Below are 27,697 nucleotides of genomic sequence, written 5' to 3'. Positions count from 1 at the left end.
TAAAGAGAAAGCATCAACAGTCCAGCCGACCCCTGTGTCCTCTTCCTTCCTTATTATATCGAACTTGTTACAATCACCAATCCCCCAATGCTGCGGTAAAAAATAGTGGAGCAATATCAGAAAGGAGTTTTTCAGAGAAAAAATTGCAGAGTTTGAAGTGCATCATCTGCAGTGCATAAGGGTCAAGCCCGGAAAACCATACTGGATGCCCATGATCTTCAGGCCCACTGCATTACACACAGGAATGCTACTCTAATGGAAATAACAACATGGGCTCAGGAATACTTCCCAAAAAATATTTCTCGATGAACACAATCCACGTGCTATTCGCTGTTGCTGGCTAAAACTTTATAGGTCAAAAAAGAAGCCATATCTAAGCATGATCCAGAAGCGCAGGAGTATTCTCTGGGCCAATGCTCATTTAAAATGGACTGTGGCAAATTGGAAAACAGTTCTGTGGGCAGACGAATCTAAATTTGAAGTTTATTTTTTGGAAACTGGGATGCCATGTCATCCGGACTAAAGAGGACAAGGACAACCCAAGTTGTTATCAGCGCTCAGTTCAGAAGCCTGCATCTCTGATGGTATGGGGTTGCATGAGTGTGTGTGGCACGGGCAGCTAACACATCTGGAAAGGCACCATCAATGCTGAAAGGTTTATCCAAGTGCTAGAACAACATCTGAATGGGAGCATATGTCGTCTTTTTCAGGGAAGACCTTGCATTTTCCAACTTCCACTGGGCCGAACCTTTCGCATATCAACTCCACCACCTCCGGGTGGAGCCGGCATTCCTCGGGCCTCAGCCCCTGCCTCGACAGTATGTCTGCCCCTTGATTTTATATTCCCGGGATGTACATTGCCCTGAGGGATAACAATTTCTCTTGTGACCAAAGGAGGATGAGATGCGCCAGTCTGCACAGAGGGCGTCCGTGCGGACCAGAACGTGGTGCCCGCGGAGATCCGGGAAAAAACTCCTCAGAGCTTTGTAGACCGCCATCATCTCCAGACAATTTATGTGCCAGGAGGAATGACGGTCCTCCCACGGACCTCTCGCAAAGCGGCCTTCCATGACTGCACCCCAACCAATGAGGGATGCATCTGTTGAAACGGTCTTCCGGCAACATGATGCTCCCAGCACTGGTCCCTGGGACAGAAACCAGATTTTCTTCCATATGACTAGAGCCCGAAGGCATTTGCACGTAACTCTGATAATACGAAAAGGGTGCCCCCTGGGGGAGAACCCCCTGGTCTTTAGCCACCACTGCAGGGCCCTCATGTGCAACAGGCCGAAGGGAATAACGTTGGACGCTGCCGCTAGGTGCCCTAACACTCTCTGAAAGTGTTTCACAGTGATATTCTGGCCTAGCTTTATTCCTGAGACTACCGCCAGAGTGGTCTCGACTCGCGCAGGGGACAATTGTGCCCGCATCGAAATCGAGTCCCATAAAAACCCCAGAAAGCTCGTCTTCTGGGCCGGCTGCAGCACACTCTTTTTCGTGTTGAGTCTCAGCCCCAAGCACTGGATGTGTGACAGAACTACATCTCAATGTCGAACTGCCATCTCGTATGACTGTGCCAGAATTAGTCAGTCGTCGATATAATTCAGTACACGGATGCCCTGAAGTCTCAATGGAGCCAGAGCTGCATCCATGCACTTTGTGAACGTGCGAGGGGAAAGAGCTAGACCGAACGGAAGTACACGATATTGGTACGCTTCGCCCCCGAAAGCGAACCTCAGGAACTTCCTGTGCCATGGAAGGATGGATATATGGAAATAGGCGTCTTTTAAATCTATCGTGACGAACCAATCCTCGGGCAGGATCTGACTCACGATGGTAGAGATAGTTAACATCTTGAAACTGAATCTCCTCAGAGACCGGTTCAGATACCTTAGATCTAAAATCGGCCGAAGCCCTCCATCCTTTTTTGGAACTATAAAGTACCGGCTGTAGAACCTGGCCTCCCTCTCCGACATCGGAACCTTTTCTATGGCTTTCTTTGCCAGCAAGGATTTTACTTCTTGTTCCATTAACCCGAACCCACTGTGGCACCACTGCAGTCCATGTCATCCCATTGAATTTTGGAGGGAGGTGATCAAACTGCAGTCTGTACCCTATTTCTACAGTACGCAGAACCCATGTTGATATATTCAGAAGGCATTTCCATGCGCCGAGATAATCTACTAAGGGAATCAGCCTCTCGAGGCTGACCTCGAGTGTTATTCGAACCTCGTTCCCAGCCCCCTGAAGCGGAACCCCGGCAGGGAGCAGGGAGCCTGTCCCGTCGCAGGTCTTTTTCGAGGCGACCTCGGTTGCCCCCACGCGGGAGGGACCGCTCTTGGAAGCCCTGCCGTGGCTAGGACCTCTTCCCAGCAGCCTTTTTGGCGAGAAGGACGTTCCTCAGATCGCCCTTCGGCCTCGAAGACTGCTGCTGCTGAGAGCACCGCCTTTGTTGCCAGGCTCCCGGAGGAGGGGCTGTAAAGGCGACGCTCTCTTTTTGCACCTGCCGGTGCGAGGAGCTAGTTGATCGCTGAGGCTGCCCACTTGGGACAGCCTTCCCCTTAGGACGCAGAGGGAGGAACTGTTGGAAAGCTGCCGATTGTTTTTTCGCCTCCTGAAATCTGTTGACGACGGTATTAACGGCGTCGCCGAACAGACCCGAAGGCAAAATTGGGGAGTCTAAGAGAAAGGTTTTATCCTTCTCTTTCATCCCCGACAGATTGAGCCAAAGATGTCTCTCCACAGTCACTATAGAAGCCATGGAGCGGCCGATGGCACAGGCCGTCTCCTTGGTGATGCGGAGAGACAAATCGGCAGCTTTCCGGAGCTCTAAAATATCCTCCGGAGAGGGCCCTTCTCCGTCGTCTAATTCCTTGAGGAGGTCGGCCTGGTATGCCTGCAAGATGGATAATGTATGCAGGGAACTACCAGCCCGCCCAGCCTCCATATATGCCCTGCCCACCAACACGGATGTATCGCGGCATGGCTTGGTGGGCAGTACCAGGGATTTAAGGGACAATGCCGATTCGGGCAAAAGATAGCTTGCGAGAGCATCTTCCACCCGCGGCATCGTCCCATAACCAGCCTTGCGCGCCACCAGCACGTTAGAATAATCCAGTACCAGGGGATTGGAGACACCCGCGGATTATGGCTTATTCCAGGACCTGGAAAAAATGGTAAGCCCTGGCGAGGTGCTGGAGCCCGGCGTGAAAGAAAGCGATAATCCAGCCTACTGGATGGCTGGATCTCCTGGGTTTCTTGTGGCCACTCGATGTTTAATTTAGCCACTGCACGGGTCAGCACCTCAACTAGCTCCTCATTGACGGGTGGATGAAGTGGCGACACAATATCTTCCCCACCCGCCTCGATGTCAAACTCGTCTAGCTCCTCAGAACCAGAGTGAACGAGCATCGGACCGCCCACCCCGGGGGAAGAAGCCACAGCGCGGGCTTCCACACAGGGAGGGTGATCATCTGAACTGTCAGCGGATGATTGAGAAAGTACCTCAGCAGTCTCAAACTCCGCTGACAAATCCAGCTGTGAACCCCATGATCTGCGACACCGAGCCACCTCCAGAGCCACGGGGTTCACGGGGTTCACAGGGTTGACCGCCGTCACTGAAAACAGCCAGCCGCGAGCGAAGCACTTTAAGTGTCAGCTTCTCACAATGCTCACAAGCGGCTCCCTTGAGAGCCGCTGTGGCATGCTGTACACCCAAACATAGAACACACAGTGAATGTGTGTCCGCATCCGACATGAAACGAGAGCACGGAGGCACACACCGCCTGAATTCGCTGCTCTTAGTCGCCATAATGATCTTTTAATACATATAGTGGACAAACAACAATAAATAGACAGACAATTTCACACAGAGTGTTATGCTGAAGAGCGATAACTGACGCTACTATGCGCCGGCCTCCCATTTATAGCTTCTGGGTATGCCGTCACATCTCTGTCATGACGTAGGACCAATAGGGATTGGACTAGTTTCATTCATACTTCAGATGCGTTGATGCTTAGGGAGCATCCCCAAATTCGTCGTTTTGACGCAGTGCGAAGTTCCCTCGATATAGGGAACTGATGAATCCAGGTTAGGTTTTTTCATCAGGGGTTTCACTACAACATGTTTAAAACGCCTTGGGGTTCCCCCGGAGGAGCTGGAGGAAGTGGCTAGGGAGAAGGAAGTCTGGGCGTCTCTGCTTAGACTGTTGCCCCCACGACCCGGCCCCGGATAAGAGGAAGATAATGGATGGATAGATGTTTAAAATGTAGGGGTATAACTCCATAAGTGAGATTACTACTTACCATTGTTAGTGTGTTAGGGCCAAGGGTTTCAAAAAAATTCTTTAGAAAATCTGGGGAAATAATGTCTCTGGGACAACCAGATGGATTCATTTTATCAATAATATCTTTTAAGCCAGCAAGAGACACTTGCTCAAACTGATTAAAAACAGAGGAGCACACAGAAAAAGAAGAAATATCAGCAGAAGGGTGAATATTGGCTGATATTCACAAGATATTCACAATTTTGTTGTTAAAAAACTGCTAAATGTTTTGTAAAAAAACTGCATGTTTCTTTTAAAAATTTCAAACTTATTTGTTGAGATGTATTTAAAACAGAATGTGGTCAGAAAAAGTAACATCACAAACATTAATATTATTAACAGGTTGACCACATGATAAGACCAGATCTAATGTGTGTTCTTGCTCATGTGTAGCGCTGGCAACAAACTGCATTAAGTTAAATGACTCAGTGAGATTTAAGAAGTCTTTAACCAATGGTTTGGAGGGACAACAAATATGAATGTTAATATCTCCAACGATTAAAACTCTATCATACTTCAGCATAAGTTCAGCCAGAAAATCAGAAAAGTCATTTCTAAAGTCTTTATGGTATTTTGGAGAACGATAAATCACAGTGCACAGCACTGGGTCAGGTCGGTTCAGTTCAAACACAATCAGCCCAAAACTTGAGTAGGTGTTGCACATCACATGCTCACAGTAATCGCGACTCCTCCATATTAAATTCTATCAACAATACAGATAAAAGTTGCCAGACCACATACTGCATCAATTACAACATCATGGCTGCGTAGAAGAAGGATCCTGGTACTGAAATGGCCAGCCTGCAGTCCAGATCTTTCACCCATAGAAAACATTTGGTGCATCATAAAGAGGAAGATGCGAGAAAGAAGACCTAAGACAGTTGAGCAACTAGAAGCCTGTATTTCAACTTGTCTTGTCTCCTGAACAACTTGACTCCTCAGTCCCCAGACGTTTGCAGACTTTTATAAAAAGAAGAGGGGATGCCACACAGTGGTAAACATGGCCTTGTCCCAACTTTTTTTTTTAGGTGTGTTGATGCCCTTTATTTTCCCCTTATAATAATACATTAACTCATTTGAAACATCTGATATGTCATCTGTTGAAATCTGAATAAAATATTGAAACTTGAAACTCCCACATCATTGCACTCTGTTTTTATTCACAATTTGTACAGTTCCACAACTTTTGTGGAATCGGGTTTGTATTATCAATGTTGAAAATAAATGTGCTGCTTAATATTTTTTTTGTAGAAACAGTGATACATTTTTCAGGATTCTTTGATGAAATATTCAAAAGAACAGCATTTATTTGCGTTTATTTATTACATATATAAATCTTTTTTTAACACAAATGTCTTTACTCGAACTTTTGATCAATTTAATGCATCCTTGCTGAATAAAAGTATTAATTTCTTTAAAAACCATGATCTTACCATCATCCACGGCATATAGGGTTGCTCTATAGGTTTTGTCAATCACAAATGGCGACTCTCTGTCCAGAATTTTATTTGTGGAGACTTGTCCAGTCTTTGCATCAACAGTTATCCATCCATCAATATCTTCACCTTTAACAAATCTGAGAATTGAAAGAAGCACCAGATTAATTCACCTTTGTTCATGTGATCCTGTTCCTCCAAGAAACTACAGTGGCATTAGTCTTACACATAATATAATTCTCTCTTACTTAAATGTGTTTATATAGCTTCCATCCATGTCTTTAGCAGTGAAGGTTGTAAGACTTGTTCCCGTGGCTATGTTCTCCATTACAGTAACGTATTTAACAGGGGGTATAAATACCGGAGGGTCGTTGACATCTTCAACATAAATTGTCACTGAAGTGGTATTATAGAGGTGTGCAACACTCATGCCAGCGCTTTGGGGTATTTTTTCGAGCTCCCACATGACATTCTGTACTTGCCTTTTGACCTGACATGAAAAGTAAGGAATTTCGTTCTGGACACTGATGGTTAGATTTTGGTATGTTTGCTCCTCGTAATCCATTTGCTGGGTGTTTGGAATGAGACAAAAAAATAAATAAAGAGAGTTTAGAGAAGTGTCAACATGAATGTATGCATAATTTTTTTTTTTTAGAACGTAATAATATTGCATTTCAGTGCAAACTCTGATGATGGCACATACAATACGTTTTCTCTGATTTGTCTGCATCATAACCAGCCCAAACCAGCAACACTGCCTCAAAGTTTGGGCAGGTTGGCTTACACAATAAAGCATCAACCATCACCTACCTTAACAACTGTTAAAATCCCCTCGTTTGTAACAGGGTCTGTTTCAATTTTGAACTGCTCCTTTTTATCCCCGTGGATAGTGTATTTGGCTTTCCAGGCTTCTGAACCACGGGTGTCTTTGTCTGTTACTTGCAGTCGCAGAACTTCAATTCCAGTTTCTCTCTCCTTGACCTTCCCAGGTCCCTGAAACACAAGTCAAATATTTGGTTGAGTTTTATTGGGCAATATGGTTAACTTGCCATTAAACAAAGAAAGAATACATCTCGCGCCCCAATTAGACTACTTATACTATGTCCTAAAAGTATGTACTCTTTTTGTAAAGAAAAAGTATATACTTTTGAGTATGTAGCAGAAAATATGCAAGCTTTGGGAAATACTACTTCGTCATCTTTAACGGACTCTGTCGCTTAGTTACCTGCATCCCATCCCTGTTTAAACAGCCCTGTCAATCATCGTCAGATTCGTCACATTTAAAATCCTCCACATTCAGTTTCATTTCCTACAGCATCGGAGAGAAATGTAGAAGCACGTTGATATGCCATGTAAGGGTCTTTAAAGACTCTCCTCATGTGTTTGCAGTTTAAATATAATGACGCATTTAAAAGTTAATGGCCAAACATATCATTACAAAAGTTCTCAATGCTGCTGCAGATGAATTATAATGTGGATCGTACTGAATAAATATCTTTTTTTTAAGGTTAAATACTGATAATTGATCCCGCAAACCTTTATCTAAACTTCTCTACTTAACCGTCGGACTCGCACACCTGTCATTTTTTTCTAACGCTTTTTATCCGCGTTTGTAGTTCTAATCGAATCCTCGTCTAACTCACAATGGGTTGTGGGCATTTCAGCCGTTTTTCATCAGCCGTTAGTGTGTGCTTCGATCCGCACTTTGAATTCTGACCGGAAACAGTAGACCATCTCGGTATCTTTGGAATACTCTTTTCAGCATACTACGGTTTGGGACATACTGATTCATATTTCAAATGTAATGTAGTATGGAAAGTATGCGAATTGGGACGCAGGTGTCATGAGCATTAAAACTTTCAGTCCAATATGAAACCTACTTTTCTGCCAGAGAACTCTGGAAGATTGTTGTTACCGTCCAAAATATTGATTATCAGTGTACTTGTATTTGAGAGCTGTATCTTTTCTCCTTTGTCCTTTGCTTCAACCAGGATTGTATATTTCTGAGCTTTCTGAAAAAGATTAATTTAGAAGATAGATTTTGTGAGAATAGAGAAATGTTTATAAAGCACAAAAAACAATGCATGCTATCTGAATGGAATAACAGGTAAAGGTACAAAAATAGTTCATTATTATCAATGAATGAAAATAGTTCATACCTCGTAGTCCAAACACCCCCTAAAATAAACTGTCCCGGATTCTTGGTGCTGCTGAATATAAAATTCAACATTATCTGTGTTTGGTATGACAGACTTGATTGTGAAGACAAATTTTCCATTGTCGGTACTTGAATCATCATCATCATGTGCCAGTATTGTCAGTACTTCTTTACCTAAAACAAACATTAAGAAAAGTGTTACATGAATGTAAAGTAATTTCTTCACTCTCAAAGCATTTAGTCAGTATTTAAGAATACCTCAACCAGTCTTTTTTTTTTTTACTCACCCTTAGGTTGTTTAAAAAATCCATGCTGTTATTATTATAGCGGAATACAAAAGTATATACATTTGCAATAATTATTGCAAGCCTTTAGTGACCCTTGGGAGCTATATTACAGAATCCAATCTTATCTGTTTAGTATTGATCATTTCACTTAGGAAATATGTTTTCGGTCCCACTTTATATTAAGTATCTTTAACTTCCATGAAGTAACATTTAAATTAATAATTTGATATAATGCACTTACTGTGTACACTAAAGATTTGACAGTGTTTTTATATTATACAGTTACATACAATCAAAGAGACAGAGCCACGCGTGTGAAAACTGAAATCTGAAAACCACACCAAGACCACACAATCCAACCGTCTCCATTGACTTTTGAATTGCGTGAAGCTGTCTCGGAAAACTTGCGGGAAAATGTTTAGCATGGCAATTGATATGACAGATCTAGGCATTTCTGTCTTATATCAAAACACAGAACAATGTCTAAAAACTGCTATGTGACAGAATGTACAGCAAACAAGCTAAATAACCAAGAAATACGTTTTTATAAGATGTCGACCCAAAAAAAGAAGAAAAATAAGAAGGGAAAAAAAAGAGCGTTTAATTTTTGAGAATGTTCTGAAAACGACATACCCAGATAAAAATGTCTGCAGCTCTTAAACCCTATGGTCTATATTCATAAATCTGGTCTTTTTTAAAACTAGACTTTTGTTATTTTGTTACCCAAGAGTCATAATAATTTAACGTAGTATAAGAACAGAGTAAATACATGTAAGCAACTTTTTTTTAATATAATTTTTTGAAATTCCCTCAGGGAAAAATATGTGAGAGGCCCCGAAAATAACCTTAATCTAAAACTAAATGTCTACTCATGGTTTGATTCAAATTTGAGGACTATACTCTCAGAAATGTAGCTCTTTCATTCAAATAAATCTGCAATAGATTGATAGGCTCTTTTGATTGGTTACAACATCCATCAATCAAACTTTTGTTGGCAAGGAATTGGCTAGGAATTGTCCAACGAAAACGTCTCCGTTACATATGTAACCTTCGTTCCCTGAAGGAGGGAATGGAGACGTACGTCAGACTTGACCGACGAATTGGGGATCACTTCTGGGAGCCCCTATCAGCTTCGAGATATAGAAAACGGGCCAATGAACATTGCTGTGCGTGCTTTGCATATCGCACCCCGCCCTGCTGCACAGGTATAAGCGATCGCACCCTGCCCTGCTTCACGGGTTGTTTTTCACTGAGGAGCCGAACCCTTGGATCGAACTGCTGTGATGGTACAGAACATGGGTTTCTCCATGCTGGAGGACGTCCCCGCCCACACGATACGCCTCCAGGCTCTCGTTTTTTTTCCGGAAAGACTCGGTACAGCCTATATTTCTTTTATAAATATAATAAAACTAAAGACTTTTCGGAGATATGAAGGATGCAATACTACTCTATAGGTACTCAAGATTGACATGAGATTGACTGAAACTGAGTGTTTCACCCCCCCTTTAACTCATAATTATCTGTGCAGTAATTAAGCATCAATTAATGCATATTAGTGCACCCTTACTGTAAAGTGTTACCAAATATTGTATTTGACCCCCTATCGCCTTCAGAACTGCCTTAATTCTTTGTGGCATTGATTCAACAAGGTGCTGAAAGCATTCTTTAGAAATGTTGGCCCATATTAATAGGATAGCATCTTGCAGTTGATGGAGATTTGTGGGATGCACATCCAGGGAACGAAGCTCCCGTTCCACCACATCCCAAAGATGCTCTATTGGGTTGAGATCTGGTGACTGTGGGGGCCATTTTAGTACAGTGAACTCATTGTCATGTTCAAGAAACCAATTTGAAATGATTCTAGCTTTGTGACATGGTGCATTATCCTGCTGGAAGTAGCCAAGAGGATGGGTACATGGTGGTCATAAAGGGATGGACATGGTCAGAAACAATTCTCAGGTAGGTTATGGCATTTAAACAATGCCCAATTGGCACTAAGGGGCCTAAAGTGTGCCAAGCAAACATCCCCCACACCATTACACCACCACCACCACCACCACCCTGCACTGTGGTAACCAGGCATGATGGATCCATGTTCTCATTCTGTTTACGCCAAATTCTGACTCTGACCATCTGAATGTCTCAACAAAAATCGAGACTCATCAGACCAGGCAACATTTTTCCAGTCTTCAACAGTCCACATTTTTGTGAGCTTGCGCATATTGTAGCTTCTTTTTCCTCTTTGTAGTGGAGATGAGTGGTACCAGGTGGGGTCTTCTGCTGTTGTAGCCCATCCGCCTCAAGGTTGTGCGTGTTGTGGCTTCACAAATGCTTTGTTGCATACCTCGGTTGTAACGAGTGGTTATTTCAGTCAAAGTTGCCCTTCTTTCATCTTGAATCAGTCGGCCCATTCTCCTCTGACCTCTAGCATCAACAAGGCATTGTCGCCCACAGGACTGCCGCATATTTTTCCCTTTTCACACCATTCTTTGTAAACCATAGAAATGGTTGTGCATGAAAATCCCAGTAATTTATCAGATTGTGAAATACTCAGACCGGACCGTCTGGCACCAACAACCATGCCACACTCAAAATTGCTTAAATCACCTTTCTTTCCCATTCTGACATTCAGTTTGGAGTTCAGGAGATTGTCTTGATCAGGACCACACCCCTAAATGCATTGAAGCAACTGCCACGTGATTGATTGAGATAGATAAATGCATTAATAGATATTGAGATATTGAAGAGGTGTTTCTAATTAACCTTTAGGTAAGTATATATATATATATATATATATATATATATATATATATATATATATATATATATATATACACCTTGTTGTGGGTGAACTTATCATATATTTGTAGAAAATAAATAAATTAGTAATACAAATAAATGAGTGAAGTGCAAACATTATTGGTTACCTTGAGCATGTGCCTCATCCACAATCACTTCATAGATTGACTTCTGAAAACGTGGTGCATTATCATTTATGTCCAATATTTTGATCTCAACCCCGAGCTCTGTATCCACTTCATTATTTGAATTCTTTACTGCATTAAATTTCAACTGCAATTGAGTCCAGTGAATGTCAATATACAGTAAGTCTACAATATACAATAAGTCTTTGCAGTGTATTTAACTGAATTTAAATGTTATTATGCAAAGGGTGGTTTGTTTTTCAGGGAGTACTTACATTGAGAACTTTAATACCTAGTGTATTTTCATAGTCCACTTTTCTATGTACTAAAACATAACCTTCATGATCAATCTCGAAAACACCCATAGGCTCTTGATCCACACCCTGACCCGTTAGATTTAATTGTACTAAATAAGACCTTTCAATTTCAATCTGAAAAACAAACAACATGCACACTGAAGTGGTCACATGATTATGATAATCCATTACTTTTACACAATTATTCCAAAGTTATTCCAATTGAATGACATAACAAGTAACTATTACTAATGCTGCTCACCTTGCCCAGTTTATATGGAAATGGACCAGCGTTTTCTTCCTCAATACTAAAAGAGTCAATGATCCATGAGCGCTTCTGTCTTCCACTGTCAGCCCACACACACACGGTCCAGGCAAACTGAGTTAAAAGGAAGTCACCATAAGTAAAATCATAAAAGTTGTGTTATAAAGGTTATGTCAATCTGGGAATATCACAAATGATGCCCTATTTTATACATTTTCATTACCTCCAGTGCTGGGTTGATTACATTTACAAATTGTAGTCAGTTACTACAGAGACATGTCACACATGACATGCAGGAAAAATAGTAGGCTAAATCGTGTGTTTGATTTACTAATTAGTTCCCTTGATTTATTATGCACGTGCATGATTTAGCAAATTATAGGATTTGTACGGGTGCTTGAAATGCTTGAATTTTGATGTTGTGTTTTCAAGGATTGAAAAGTGCTTGAATTTTGGATTAAATGCTTGAAAATGTAACTATTCTTTTTCACAACAAATACCTATTTAACCTGCTGTGCTTGTGATCTGCCCGTCTATTTCCATGTATGACTCTGCCATATAGACTGTAAAATTGTTGTTGTTTCAATGCATGTTGGCTGAAAGATGCTGAATATGCATTATGGATTAAACAGGGACAAACCCCACGAGTTGCCTCTTGTAAAGTCTGCAAAAAGATGTGCAACTTTCCACAATGGGCGAGTCTGCTCTTTCGAGTCACATGAAAGGTAAGTCATAGACTTTTCAAGTAAGCTAACTAGTCTACTGTACATTTAAGCGCCTATTTGTTTAACTTGCTAACTAGAACTTCGCATTAGTGACAGAGAACTTGGTGTGATAATGTAATGTTAGCATGTCCATTATGGCATGTTCATTTGTGGAATATGCATAGCCAAAGTTACACCACTGTAACTACCTGCAAATTAAAACCTGCAAACGTTAGCTCAGTGCATAACAATCGTGTCAGATGGAGTGTCATTCGAGTAATTTAGTGTTGTCAAATATTTTGTGAGGGGCTCCCCGCGTTACTTTCGTTTTGTTCATTTATTTGATTAAAGTTGTTGAACGTTCGCTGGTTCCCACTTCCTTCCTTCCCCTTTCTACAAACTTTATTACAGGCATGTACATTCCAGGGCGGGATTTTTGTTGGGAATGTCGGGGGAGAGACGCACTTCTTAGACTGGATAAACACAGGCAGCATCTTAATTGTTAAGAAAACGAAATGAAATAAATGAATATCAAATCAAGCCTTTATTACATAACACTAGGCTATATCATACAGCATTCAGAAAAATAACAGTTTGCGACTTTGCGCTCCTAGGGCTTTCCCATTCTTCCAAAAGTGGGCTTTCTCTCAGTTGACCTGCTGATGGCCTCCAAGCAGGGTCGAAACATAAACATTGCGTTGCGTTCGTCAATAATGAGCATCTAGACAGCTGAAATGGAAAATGATGGGCCGCCTCAAGAACTGCCTGCTCTTGCCGCCGCACCTCTGAGCGCACGTCAGGGCCTGAAACATTTCTCTCTTCCACAGGCTGGATTGATGGATGTTATGCCAGGAAGCATTCAGTACTTTAAAAAAATGTGGGTCAGGAAGCGGGTAGGGTGCAATATTTTCATATTTTTTTGCAGTCTGAGTTGCGGGCGGGTTATTTGAAAACATTGGTAAGGTGCGGGTAGTTTATACATTGACATACAATGATGACAGTGTGTTAATGCATCTGAATTTTGCACAGGATTGCAAATATTAATTCTACAAACTACCACAGATCTCGCTTATATCTGAAGCGCATACACATACCATAATAAAGCCGCCTCTGACATACAGGTGCTGGTCATATAATTAAAATATATTCAACATTTTTATTTTATTCCACTATTCTATTCAAAAAGTGAAACTTGTATATTATATTCATTCATTACACACAGACTGATACATTTCAAATGTTTATTTCTTTTCATTTTAATGCCTATAGCTGACAACTAAAGAAAATCCCAAATTTAGTATCGTAGAAAATGTGAATATTGTGAAAAGGTTCAATATTGAAAACACCTGGTGCCACACTCTAATCAGCGAATTAAATCAAAAAACCTGTAAAGGCCTTTAAATGGTCTCTCAGTCTAGTTCTGTAGGCTACACAATCATTGGGAAGACTGCTGACTTGACAGTTTTCCATTGCACAAGGATGGCAAGACCCAAAAGGTCATTGCAAAAGAGACTGGCTGTTCACAGAGCTCTTTGTCCAAGCACATTAATAGAGAGGCAAAGGGAAGGAAAAGATGTTGTAGAAAAAAGTGTATAAGCAATAGAGATAACTGCACCCTGGAGAGGATTTTGAAACCAAACCCATTCAAAAATGTGGGAGAGATTCACAAAGAGTGGACTGCAGCTGGAGTCAGTGCTTCAAGAACCACTACGCATAGATTTATGCAAGACATAGGTTTCAGCTGTTGCATTTCTTGTGTCAATCCACTATTGAACAACAGACAGTGCCAGAAGCGTCTCGCCTGGGCTAAAGACAAAAAGGACTGCTGAGTGGTCCAAAGTTTTGTTCTCTGATAAAATTAAATTTTGCATTTCCTTTGTAAATCAGGGTCCCAGAGCCTGGAGGAAGTCAGGAGAGGCACACAACCCACGTAGCTTGAGGTCTAGTGTACATTTTCCACAGTCAGTGATGGTTTGGGGTGCCATGTCATCTGCTGGTGTTGGTCCACTGTGTTTTCTGAGGTCCAAGGTCAACATACCCATATACCAAGAAGTTTTAGAGCACTTCTTGCTTCCTGCTGCTGACCAACTTCATGGAGATGCAGATTTAATTTTCCAAAAGGGCTTGGAACCTGCACACAGTGCCAAAGCAACCTGGTTTAATGACCAGGTATTTCTGTTCTTAATTGGCCAGCAAACTCGCCTGAACTTAACCCCCGATATGCCAGACCCAACAATGCAGAAGAGCTGAAGGCCACTATCAGAGCAACCTGGACTCTTATAATGCCTGAGCAGTGCCACAGACTGATCAACTCCATGCCACACTGCGTTGCTGCAGTGATTCAGGCAAAAGGAGCCCCAACTGAGTGCTGTACATGCTCATACTTTTCATGTTCATACTTTTCAGTTGGCCAAGATTTCTAAAAATTCCCTTTGTATTGGTCTTAAATAATATTTACATTATCTGAGATACTGAATTTGGAATTTTCCTTAGTTGTCAGCAGTGATGGGAATAACGACATTATAGATAAACAGCGTTACTAATGGCGTTGATATTTTCAGTAACGAGTAATCAAACAAATTACTGTTTCCCCCGTTACACCACCATTACTGTTACTGAGAATAAAATGCGCTGTTACTATAATTAAGCTCACAGAAGCGGTTTTCATCCGAACAGGCGCACGCTCTGTCAGCGGACCTGCAGCTGTGTGTGTGTGTGTATGACACACGCACACGTAGTGTTGTAGTCAAGACCACCTAAACCGAGACCAAGACAAGACCAAGACTTTGAAGGGCCGAGACCAAGACAAGACCAAGACTTTGAAGGGCCGAGACCAAGACAAGACCAAGACTTTGAAGGGCCGAGACCGAGTCAAGACCAAGACCAAGACAGGCCGAGACCGAGTCAAGACCGAGACCAATGCATGTCCCCACACTTATGATAAAATGTGGAATATGCATATGATTGGCACTTCTCTCGTATGTGTGGGTGTGTAAGTGTACCATGAGAGAAGTTTTGATCAAATAATCAAAAGGCACTGCAGCTTTGTGGGAATTAATCTTTTTCTTCTATAAGCAAATAACACTTAACTTTCCGTCAATGGGAGGCACTGAAGACGACGTGTCCATATTGTTTACAGTCTATGGTGGACACAAACACCAAACTGACACTGACAGCGTTTTGTGTTTTGTTTTGTGAAAAGCGCTCACTCCCATTTTAAAACTCAAAGTTCCCTGAGAATGCTAATCTGGATGACCTGGAGAATGCTTAATCTCAGACACAGTCCATTATGTCTTAAATGAATGTGAATAACAGGAGGTGGAATATGTATCATACAGATATGCATTAGTATGCTGCTTAAGCAAATTATTTTACATATGTACATATTTTTTATTTACAAATTGAAAATGTTATTGTGCAGCTTTATTGTGCAACAACAAGGAAAAGAAACCCTGTACTTGCATTTTTTGATTAACTACAGTTTGATTGAACAAATATATCACATGTGCAGGGTTTTTCCTGGGTCAAAAATGGTCTTTGGTGGTGGCTGACAGATCCCCCCCCCCCCCCCCCCCCCGATACACACACACCATTTTTTTAAAAAATGCAACGAAACAATCATTTTTATTATCTTATGTTTATATCTCATATTATGTATGATCTCTTATCTTGATGTTTCTTTTGTTCCAGCAGGTTGAATTGTTTTGGTATATAATCATATCAATATTAGAAATAGCATTAACAGTTAACAAATAGCCACATTTTCTGCCATATACAATTTAATAAAATGGTCAGCTAGCTAACAAACAGCTTTGTTCTGTTTTCACCTCACTCCAGTCTAAACTAAATGATTTTAGACTATTTATTTTACTACACATTCAACATACATAAGCTGAAATACTGTGGATAGTTAAAACTAATAAATCTTACTCTCCACTCTTGCTAAATTGGGTAAGCACGCTTGTGTTCTCATTTCTGAGGTGTTCTGAGTAAATGATTAAACTGATTCGTTCAGTTCATTGTTGAACAGATCAGTTCTTAGTACCGTCGTTAAAATGATTCGGTTCAAATGAGTCATTTGGTCGTGAATCGGACATTAGCAGACCCGTTGTGTGTGAATCACGGCTGTCAGAACATCGCGGAAGGTTTGTCACACAGAAAACACTTCATAACTGGATAGAAATTGTTTCCTGTTTATTTAATGTATGATTTATGTCAAACGTTATTTGAGCGCAATTCACACCGAGCGGTACTTCAAAACAGTTGTACGAACGCGCAACGTTCAACATGGATTCGGTTTTCTGAACTTTTGATTTAGCTTAATATGTGAAGTATCAGAGAGAGCGTATGTGCTTATTTTGAAGACAGAGAGAGTGCGCAGGGTGGAGTTCTCTGCTCTTTATATGCCTTCAGCTGTGGTCTTGACCGGTCTTGAGACAAAATCCCGAGTCATCTTCGCCCAAGACCGAGACGAGACCGAGTAAAAATGTGGTTGATACCGAGACGAGACCAAGACCTTTAAAAAGTGGTCTCGAGACCGGTCTCGAGACCAAGACCGATCTCGAGTACTACAACACTACGCACATGCGCATGTGACCAGTTACCAGGAGTCAGAGGGATGGCATGTCCAATGACTTCAAAGGTAGCTTTTGCAAACTGGAAGTATAAGCACTACTTTTCCCTCATTGAGGTGAAAGGTAAGAATGTTTATGTAACGTGCAACTTATGCCCAGAAGAGTCTCTCCTAGGGCTGGGCGATATGGCCAAAATTTCATATCCCAATATAGCTCATTTGATATCCCGATAACGATATACATAACGATACAGCAATTTTTCTGTTAATTCAGTTTATGAATAGTGATTCAAAATTGCAATGTGAAAATGCAGTTTGAAATGATATACAAAACAAATAAAGGTAGTATGGACTACATTTTTATTTTATGTAGAACCTTTTTTTCAAGCAAGACGGTTGGTAAAGTTAACACCTGCCTAGGGATGTTAACCGATGACCGTTTGACCGATGGTTGACCGTATCAGCGTTAACCGATCAAAGTTGTCAGTTCTCGGTTAAAAAAAAAAGAAGTGATATCTAAATTAGGCTATTATACAGTGGACTAAATGCTACTACAGTTAGCCGTCTCATTTCAAAATCTTTTTGTGTGAAGTGAACATATCCCTCGCACTCAATTTTTCATAACTCGCCTGCTTGTATTTAATAAACCAATAAAACATTTGGCGCGAGGTCACAGCGTTTGGGTTTGCTCGCTCACAAGGTTTGCAAAAAGTAAACAGACTAAAACACTCGAGGTTAGAGTCAGGGCAGACGACAGTATGAAGCGTCATTCCGCATAAGATGGGCTTACATTTGGAAATTACACTACATCTACATTTCAGTGGAAACACATAAGGTGTTGATCATCATTATATATCACTAAATTTCAAATAGCGCAGCATATTTTAAACTAATCGGTTAACCGGTTTCAACCAGCTAATGAGGCTCGGTGGTCGGTCAAGAAGATCACAATCCTACTGACCGTCAGCAGCTGGTGATGTCATCACCTTGCGACCAGGAAGTATAAAAGGGCACCATGCCAACATGACGCTATCCTATCGTCTTCAGGGACTGTTCTGTCTGGTTCGCTAGAAAGTCTTTCTAAAGTCAAATGAAGTGCACACGTAAATCCAAGGGAGCGTACAGGAAGTGCGCTGATCCGTGTCCTAGGTTTTTCACGCCTGAGGACACGCACACCCTTTGTCTGCTCTGCCTGGGGGAAGAGCATGCGCGGGAGGTTCTCGAGGGGGCTTCCTGCGCAAACTGCGAGTGTTTTCCGCGCTCTGCTCTCGCTTGGCCATCTTCTCGAGGGAAGAAGAGCCAGCATCTGGGAGCGGTCCGGCTCATGCCAAGGCTGAGCGGCGCCGTTTGTCCTGGGGCTCCCAGATAGATCTGGCTCATTGTCTGGAGAACACAGTGCTCGCAGACGATCAGCCAGGTTGCGAGAGCAGGCTGACGGAGGAGGAGTCGGATGGAGACTCCTCCTCTTCATCAGCCCGTGCTTTTCCAGTCGATCAGAGGATGGCTGTGGATGAGGAGGAAAATGAGGCTGAGGCCGAATCCTCCCAGCCATCCTGCCCCGTGTATGGGGAGCTGCTGGATGTGATGGGGCGCGCGGCGCTGAGACTTCAGCTGCCGTGGCAGAGAGCCAGGGGAGAGGCCGCCCGCCCTGACAGATTGGGCAATCGGTTTCTCCCCGACCATAGCCGCCCAGCTCCCGGGAGCCTTCCATTCCTCCCCGACCTTCACGAGCAGGTCGTGGGGGCATGGAAGAAACCCTACTCGGCGCGAATCCATCGACGTCAGCGTTTTTAATTTTGCTGATGTCGGGGGATTGGCCGAGGCAGGGTATGTGTCGATGCCGCCCATCGACGAAACGTTCGCAAACTATCTCGCGTCCGGGCGACCATCGACACTAAGAGCTCCAGCCCTGCCATCGAAACCATTAAAGACGACTCCACGTCTCAATGGCAGGGCATACACATCGGCGGGTCAGGCGGCGGCCTTGCACACGATGTCTGTGTTGCAGGCTTATCAAGCTGACCTGCTGAGGGACCTCGAATCAGGGGGAGGGTCTACCCCCTGATGCGATGGCTGAGTTGCGCCGCACCACGGATCTCTCTCTCCGGGCGGCCAAACACATAGCAGTCGTCATCGGACGGTCGATGGCGGCTATGGTCGCCACGGAGAGGCATCTGTGGCTGCACTTGGTGGACATCGGGGTGAAAGAAAAGGCCTTTCTCCTCGATGCCCCGGTCTCGCCCTCTGAGCTTTTCGGCACCTCTGTCGAGGCGGTGGTGGGAAAGTTCAGAGAGGCGAGGGCGCGCTCAGCGGCGTATAGAACGTGTATTCCGCTGAGGTCTGGGGTGGCGCCCAGTCAGGAGGGTGTCCCTGGCCCATCAAGATCCGAGGATCATCGATTGGGCCAACGCAGTAGCATGGCCTCTCGTGCGCCCCCTCCGTGGAGGAGTAGGACGCGGAAGAGGCGGGACACCCGCAACAGGAGGAGGGACATCGGGGAGAAGGACCGCTTCCAGCGCCGGAAGCGAGGTGGTGAGTCTCCGCCCCCAAGGGCGCGGAGAACGTGATGTTGTGTCCCCTCCTTTGTTTTCCTTTCTCTCCCTGGGTGAGCTTTACACCAGGCCGCGCGGGCCGATGATGAGCGAGCGGTGTGTGAGAGCGCCCCACCCTCAGGTTAGTGCGCCAAAGCATGCATGTTACATGAAGCGATGAGGCACTGAAGACAGCGGGTGAGTCCCCTTTTAGGGCAAACATTCTTCTTTTCAATGCCGTATGTTTGGACTCTATGCTTCCCTGAGGGATATTTTGTCTACAAAAGAGTGAAGTAATGTAACAGTTGGAGAAGTGGGCCTGTAGTTCCCCGGTAAAGGTGGCTAGAACGATGTTTGTATAAACACAGAGTGTTTATGTAGGCTGTATGTTTGCTAGTGTAGCAACAGTAGTTTATAAGGCTGTTTCTCTTCTGGATATGTGTAATTTGAGCAGTTGAGGCCACCGCACATGCCGCGGGCATGAAGCGGCAATATAAACTGATGTATGTTCTCCTGGCGAACTTTTTTAGCTGTAGCCACCTCTGGGTAGCATTGGCACCTCTGCTAGTGAAATATCTAGATGAATATGTGAGGTTAGGCTAGCGCATGACCTGCAGTAAGGTCTGTCCCAGCCCTTTTTAGGGCCGTTGTTTGTGGGATTATCAGACCGATGCTAGTGCAGCAAGTTGGCCTAGGCTGTTGATGGGATGGCGGTGGCGTCTCGCGGTGGCATATCGCCCTGCCCCAGGCTCCTGTCGGTAGTCCCGCAGGAGCTTTGTATCCCTGTCCAGCTTCCCCGCAGTTAAGGTTGTCCGGCCAATGCCCACCCCCCTTCTGCATTTGGGGGTTGTTATTAATGCAAAAAGGTGAGTAGCAGAATGAATCGCGAATCAGCCAGTGGTCGTGGGGACGGGGTAGGCGTCTCTTCGCGGTGCGCAGTATAGACTGGTTTTGCTAGCCCGCCCCCCAGAGCCAGTGCGCCGGCTTGGTTCAGGAAATGGCTGGTTGTGGGTGTTCAATATTTTCACCTCTTGCTCTGTTTCTTCTGCTTCACCTTTTAGGGCTCGGGTCGAGCTGTACTTCGCAACCATCGAAAAGCATGGGTTGGTAGGATGCTCCCCTGGAGCCGAAACACTGTCACGGCTGACGCCCTTGCGCTGGACGACCAGACGGCCGCCCTGGAGGCAGGTGGGGTAAGTTGTACTCCCCTCGCTTTAGATGGTTCAAGGCGTTTTATGCTGAGTGCACTGCTGTGGGCATTGTGTTTTAGGTCCACGCTGGTAGGTGCTGCCTGGGAGACTGCGCCGTCGCAGAAGGCTTCTATGGGCCGCTGGGGCGGACCGACTATAGAAGGCTGGCTGGCGGGAGACGCCCGCCGAGGCAGTCCGGGCAGTTAACTCTGGGTCAGGTGGTAGGCCTCAGTAGGTCTCCCTGCGGGTGAGTTCCGTCGTCGTGGCCCATGTGAGCCGGGGAGGGTTCTCCCCAACGATGTCGGCTGCAGCAGAAACCTCGTCATAAGTAGGCCCCTTACGGTAGTCCCCAGGTAGTGACTGGATATCCAGTCCTCATCAGCCAGCAGACAGCCACTGTCAGCCCGACTTTTGAGGGCTCGCTGAGTTTCAGCACGCCTCAGATGGCGTCCCCTGAGGGGGTGACCTAGGGTTCCGACCATTGGTTGACAGGATCTAGGCCGCTTTAGGCCTCCTGTAGGGAGAGCCCCGGTTCCCAGGTCTTGCAACAGTGTGCGTGGGTGCTAGCCAGGCGGCTAGCATGGTCTGCTATCAGGGGCAGGCCGCTTCAGGCCATCCTAAGGTCGTTTCCCAGCCCAGCGGGGTTTCCGGTGGGATTTGCCATCGGATAAGCACCGTCTGTCACCAATCTAATAGGGAACTACCATTTGGCAATAGGCCTCTCCAGGCCGCCCTAGAAGACCGGACTATACGTGGGCATCAAACAGGCCTCCCTGGGGGTGAGCCCCGGGAACACAACAACTCCCGACAGTTTGCACATTGGCTGGCAGGTAGCAGGCCTCTCCAGGCCGCCTGAGGGTGAGCCCCCGAGCCGGGACGCTCGGTAGGCCAGTGTATTATGCTGTCAGGCCTTTTTGGGCCTTTTTGGGAAGGGATTCCCGGACCAGGTCTCAGTGACAAGCTAGCCATTAGCATGGGTGGCTTCTGGCATTATAGCCTCATGGACTCATGGACGCCTGGGTCCCGGCCTGGGCCGGTATAACTCAAGGGCGGGCTCATGCCCTAGCACGACGAGACTCCGTTTCTGCTGCGCAGTCCCTTCAGGACAGGGACTGGCTAGCCTACAGCATGGTTTACCTACCAAGCTGGCTTAAGAGCTCCCCTCATTGAGGGTCGTCTGCGAGCTTACGGCCAGACGGGCAGGCCCCCCTCGGGGCCTCCCGGGTAGATCAGTCCATAGGCCTTTTTTAGGCCTCCTGAGCACCCCTGTAATAAATGTGTTCAGTAGATCCTAGGATCGAGCAGAAGAGACTCCCCTCGCTGTCAAGGGTAAGAAGCACTAAGCTGAGTACTGCTCTCCGGGATTCCCGTCTCTGAGTTCCGGTCTGAGGAGGACATTGCCAGTTTGCAGTCCCTCAGTCTGGATGCTCATGAGTAAGAGTGATGTCCGGAGGCTCTGTTTTGACAGACAGGGTTGGCCAAGCTGGGGTGTCCCACAGAAGTGATGCCAGGTGAGGCCTCCCTGGTGGCATTCGGTGAAGGTTTTCCCGAATTAGTGACGGCTGGGGCGCCCTCGGGTCCCCTAGCCACATTCCCTTAAGGGACTCCTTCCTTCAAAGTAGTAGGTCCCAGGCCCTCGAGCAAGCCGAGAGTAGGAAACCTCAGATAAAACTTGATAAGGTTCTCTCTTAGGCATATAGCTTGGGCTATGACCGTAGGGGATGATGTCACTGGCAGCCTGTGTGGCTAGAGGGGGAGTGGTTCAGACTTTCTGCGAACTCTTGTCCAGGCAGTTCTCACTGCCAGTAAGGGGCGTGCACTCCCCTCAGCATGGCGGCGTGGGTATATCGTTCCCCGTAGCGTCAGCTGACGCAGCGCGAGTTCCCTTTCAAGAGGGAACATCCCCGGTTACGTATGTAACCTTAGTTCCCTGAGAACAGGGAACGAGACGCTGCGTCACATGGCCATGCTTCAAGGTGTGCCTGCCCACAGTCCCTTCAGACGAAGCGGATAGCGTCATGTTGGCACGGTGCCCTTTTATACTTCCTGGTCGCACGGTGATGACATCACCAGCTGCCGACGGTCAGTAGGATTGTGATTTGATAGCGATTTCAGACACCTGTCACGCTGAAGGCGTTCCCCGTAGCGTCAGCTGACGCAGCGCCTCGTTCCCTGTTCTCAGGGAACTAAAGTTACATACGTAGATAGCCAGATGGCGTCCCCTGAGGGGGTGACCTAGGGTTCCGACCATTGGTTGACAGGATCTAGGCCGCTTTAGGCCTCCTGTAGGGAGAGCCCCGGTTCCCAGGTCTTGCAACAGTGTGCGTTGCAAAATTCTGCCGTAAACGCCTTATCGTGGCGTAAGCGATAGAGCCTTATATAAAACGATAGACATTTTCTATCGTCCAGACGATATATTTCGTCATATCGCCCAGCCCTAGTCTCTCCCCGTCGGTGAACGCAATTGATAACGTGAGCTTCACTACCAAAGGATTAGACAGAGCCACGACATTAAAGACACCAAAACTAGGTTTTTCTCGCGAGAAAGTGGGTAAGCCCGCCATACAAACAAGACTTGAGAGCACTTCTTGTTAAACTATTTACTTTTGTGAGTAAGAAAATACTTTGAGCAGGCTACAGTATGTCTACCCGTTGTGTGAAGTTTTAGAATTTGAATGTGCACTACAAAGAGTCTATGTAAATTAGGCTAACATATTTTTTATTATTATAATTCTCTATTTTTGGTATACTTTTCTTAAGGAGCATCATTTATTTTTAGATTTATTTGATGGCCAGTTGGGGTCTGTGCAATAAATATTACAGTTCTTAACAATCTATTTAGTTTTATTGTTCCACTATTGTACTGATATTTACAATAATGTATTGCATTTGATAGGTGTCCCCACATTGTCCCACAGCAACATTAAAATAGTGTAGATTAATGTTTTATAATAATAATTTATTTTATTTAGTGTCCATTTAATTCATTTAACATTTAATATTGGCATTTAATATTTAATATGTTATTTTACATATTTGAACATTTAAAAAAGTTTTAAACACTTGTCTGTTCTACTCATTTCAACTGACTTGTGAAAACTGGTTAAAAAAAATCAAAATTATATGATTTATAGAAAAAAAATTTTTTTGTACAGTGTGGTGTGACAGGCAGCGGGGCGAGGGACCGCGAGAGCGGGCCGGTGATTAACGTTCACGAGTGCCAGCTGCGTGGCACACCGGTCTCGTCTCGCGGCCATGTGACGGGAGCATATAAGGAGGAGCAGGAGCTGCGGAAGACGAGTTTATGTTTAGTTTTGTTTATGTGTTTGTGGGCAGTCGTCCGTGAGGGGCTGCCCACGTTTTATTTTGTGTGTGTTTGCGGGCAGTCGTCCGTGAGGGGCTGTCCGCGATTTTACTTTCATTTTGTTTCTTTACTTTTAATAAATGTTTGAAACGTTCGCCGGTTCCCGCCTCCTTCCTTCCCATCTACAAACTGTATTACATACAGTAACGAAACTAGTTACTTTCCCTGGTAATGAGTTACTTTTATTACAGAGTAATTCAGTTACTAACTCAGTTACTTTTTGGAACAAGTAGTGAGTAACTATAACTAATTACTTTTTTAAAGTAACGTTCTCAACACTGGTTGTCAGTTATAATCATCAAAATTAAAAAGAATAAACATTTGATATACACTCACCTAAAGGATTATTAGGAAAACCATACTAATACTGTGTTTGACCCCCTTTCACCTTCAGAGCTGCCTTATTTCTACGTGGCATTGATTCAACAAGGTGCTGAAAGCATTCTTTAGAAATGTTGGCCCATACAGGAATGAAAGCTACTTAATCCACACCTTATACTGATAACACATATCAAAGTCAACAGAACTAATTCAAGCTCTACAGTTCTTAGGACACGACACATGCCGAATAATCACATCAGCTTAGCGTTCAATGGAAACCAAATATTTGTTAGCTCATTGTACACCATTACCTGGATTTCACCTGGCTTTATACATAGGGATAGACTGCAACATAAACACTGTCTAGAAAAATTAGAAACATGAGTCGGTCGAGACCGGCTCTAGCTGTATCACATGACGCAGGTCTTTAACTCACCAGCACCAGGAGCAAACTGACAGGAAGGGTCTTCATGTTGAAGCAGATCGTAAAGCAGTCAGTGCGACTGGGTCTGAGCTTCCCTCTTTCTCATTGAGAAATAGTATTTCAGGCTCCTCATATAGCCGAGGATAGAGGGGAGGGGATATTCAAATCTGGGTGTGCAAGAACTGGATCAGTGTTATTTTAGTATTATTGATATATTAGTATAGTGTGTTTACATATGTTTGTATAATTATATTAGGTTTCAATTTTTTGGCTTAAGTTCATTTTGTTTTATTCAACCAAACTGAGAAATTGGCAACTAGATGAAATAAAATAAGTTTTATTGCTTTTGGTGGGTTAGTGATATGGTCTTAATTTGATCATCAACAAAAGCTAAATTAAGATTAAATATGAAAGTAGAATTTTACTTAAGTGAAGATATAATTTAGTTTCATATAATTTAGTTTACTTACTATAAACAGTGACGTTCGACAGACCTTCATGTGGATTGTGATGTCTTTTTAAGATATGCATCAAAATTATTATATATATTTTTTTTGAATTATTAAAATTATGAAGAAATGTGAGAAAACTGTTAAAGCTCAGCATGTGTTCTGTGCATCAACACCCTGCTTTCAAGTGAAAATACTATTACTTTTACTAATGCTTCCTTTTTAAACTCACTTCTGGCTTAAAGTTCACTCTCAATTACAATTCTTTGGAAACACTGAAGAACAGTGAATGATGGAAGAGATCTGACTTAAGGCACACCTGATTTCCAGCAAGAATCAGAGGACTGATTGTTACCTTTACAAAAACATAGCTGCATGGTTTCTGAGCACAGAACAGGCTTGGCAAGTTAACACACGCTAAGTGAATCTATGATTGGTCCATTGTTTGTATTTAACACATTTTTACCTTAGCAAACCTCTGTAGGATATTGGTAATCAGGAAAAGTTCATGGCACAAAAACAGCCACCATGACCGTGACAGATTAAGACAGACGCTTTACTGTTGTATTTCACAGTGGTGCAAAAATAAATAAAATCAAATGAAACAATTGTCTTTCAATCCCTTGTTGTTCTTTTAGATATACAGCTCTGGAAAAAATTAGGAGACCACTTAATATTGATTTCCCAATGTTGTAGATGAAAAGTTGTATCAATAGTGCAAAACGATCAATGTACGGAAAATAATCTAATGATTCCGATCAGAATGTATGCAATGAAAAAATGGATGTGTGATTATTTGTGTGGGTTGCTGTTATGCTGTTGAGGCTGCAGGAAATGCTAAAAGCTGTGAATGTCTGTTGAAATCCTGTCTGTTCTCTCTGTTTGAATTAAGTGCCCGAAAACGCTAAAAGCTGTGAATGCCTGTGGCTGTGGCTGAACCTACTAACCTCTCTCTCTGCTGAATCGCTAAGTAAGGGATAATTTTCACCCAGCCGGTTGTTATCGCAGAATAAACCCCGACAGAGTGACATTATCCCGCTTATTACACGGCTACTAGTCTCAAATAAAGAATTATTAGACACAAAATATTGTCTTGAGATTAAATATTTTATTAGCTCTTACGCAAAGCTTCCGCGAAGAAAAACAGTTCCAACCTGCTTTAAGCCTTTATCTATTGCTGAAGATTTGCCATATGCCCTTGCTAAATGTTGAAAATGAATGCTGAAAGGGTTAGTTCACCCAAAAATGAAACCAAGCCTATGATTTACTCAACCTCAAGTTATCATAGGTGTATATGACATTTTTCTTTCAGACAAATACAATCGGATTTGTTTGAAGTCCATAAAAAATGCAGCTGTCAGTCAAATAACCCGCTCCACACGGCTCCGATGGGTTAATAGAGCCCTCTGATTCGAATCAATGCGTTTGTGTAAGAAAAATATATATATATAAAACGTTATAAAGGAAACCTTCCTTGAAGTCTTCCATTGTAACCCACAGCTGTTTAAGCCACAAGATGGCGCCAGCGTTAAGCATAGAAGTAGTACCGTTCAAGATAACTCGTAGTACCCGTATGAGCGGGTGTTATCTGGAAATAACATACCGCTGGAATGCGCGATTGACCAATCAGAATCAAGTATTTCACAGAGCCGTGTAATAAAAGTTGTGAATGCCCGATAATGTGTTTGAAGTTATTCATTGTTCTCTTTGTCGAACCAAGTGCCCGAAGACGCTAAAAGCTGTGAACACCTGTTGCTGTGGCAGAAACTATTCACCGTTCTCCCTGTTGTATCCAGATACAGGAGTCGCTACAAGCTGTGAACGCCCTGTAATGTGGTTGAAGTTATTCATTGTTCTTTCTGTCTGAAATTAGTTACGGACGACGTTAAGAGGCTGCCAACGGCTGTCCTGTTACAAGAAAGATACGTATCTTCCTCCTCGTCTGAAGCAGTGTGTCTGATGAGGGACCAACCAGGCGGTCCAAAGTATCCCTTTCCCCTCCCCATAAAGGCTGTCCTGAGGAGACTAGTGGGGCCTAGAGCGAATGTTTTTATGTTGTCCTTTTAGTAAAATAAAGAGATTTTTTATACTTACCTGCCATCGTCCGTCTGTTGTGTTCTCGTCGTGCAGCTCCTCGTGGTGGCGCGAGTCGGGGGAAGGCCGGTTTATATTGAGTGCCCGCCCCGAACGACCCATTGGTATGAACCTGTGCAAGAAACAGATCAACGTGCAAGTGAGGATGAAATTCAGTTAAGAAGGTCCAAAAGAGTTAAGCAGTAGACAAAAAGACTGACTTACCCAGAAATGGGGAACCCAATGATATCCATTTTCCAATCCCTGCTTCAAGGACTGAAAACTGCTTTTGTGCGATCAAACTGCGACTGTGCTTGACGTCATGGAGACGAGAGATGGAAGCTGATCTCGAGCAAGCAAGAGGGAAAAGAAGTGAG

The 27,697-nt window shown here is 43.8% G+C and overlaps 1 protein-coding gene across 1 annotated transcript in view; it reads right to left on the bottom strand.

Moving 5' to 3' along the window:
• LOC137079522 (cadherin-like protein 26) overlaps window positions 1-27,448 on the bottom strand; it is a 35,243-nt gene extending 7,795 nt beyond the window's left edge. Inside the window, exons 1-9 of the mRNA XM_067447474.1 lie at window positions 27,342-27,448; window positions 11,689-11,805; window positions 11,406-11,561; window positions 11,134-11,278; window positions 7,921-8,093; window positions 7,642-7,773; window positions 6,572-6,754; window positions 6,010-6,329; window positions 5,759-5,901 (exon numbers count right to left, since the gene is read on the bottom strand). Of these exons, the coding sequence (XP_067303575.1) occupies window positions 5,759-5,901; window positions 6,010-6,329; window positions 6,572-6,754; window positions 7,642-7,773; window positions 7,921-8,093; window positions 11,134-11,278; window positions 11,406-11,561; window positions 11,689-11,805; window positions 27,342-27,443 (1,471 nt within the window). The 5' untranslated portion in view covers window positions 27,444-27,448. The remainder of the gene's footprint in view (window positions 1-5,758; window positions 5,902-6,009; window positions 6,330-6,571; window positions 6,755-7,641; window positions 7,774-7,920; window positions 8,094-11,133; window positions 11,279-11,405; window positions 11,562-11,688; window positions 11,806-27,341) is intronic.
• Window positions 27,449-27,697: the final 249 nt, after the last annotated feature.

Source organism: Pseudorasbora parva, chromosome 6, assembly GCF_024679245.1.
Source record: "Pseudorasbora parva isolate DD20220531a chromosome 6, ASM2467924v1, whole genome shotgun sequence".
NCBI classification, from domain to species: Eukaryota; Metazoa; Chordata; class Actinopteri; order Cypriniformes; family Gobionidae; genus Pseudorasbora; species Pseudorasbora parva.
The sequence above is the reverse complement of the archived record's forward strand: the minus strand, read 5'-3'. Positions and strand labels throughout refer to the sequence as shown.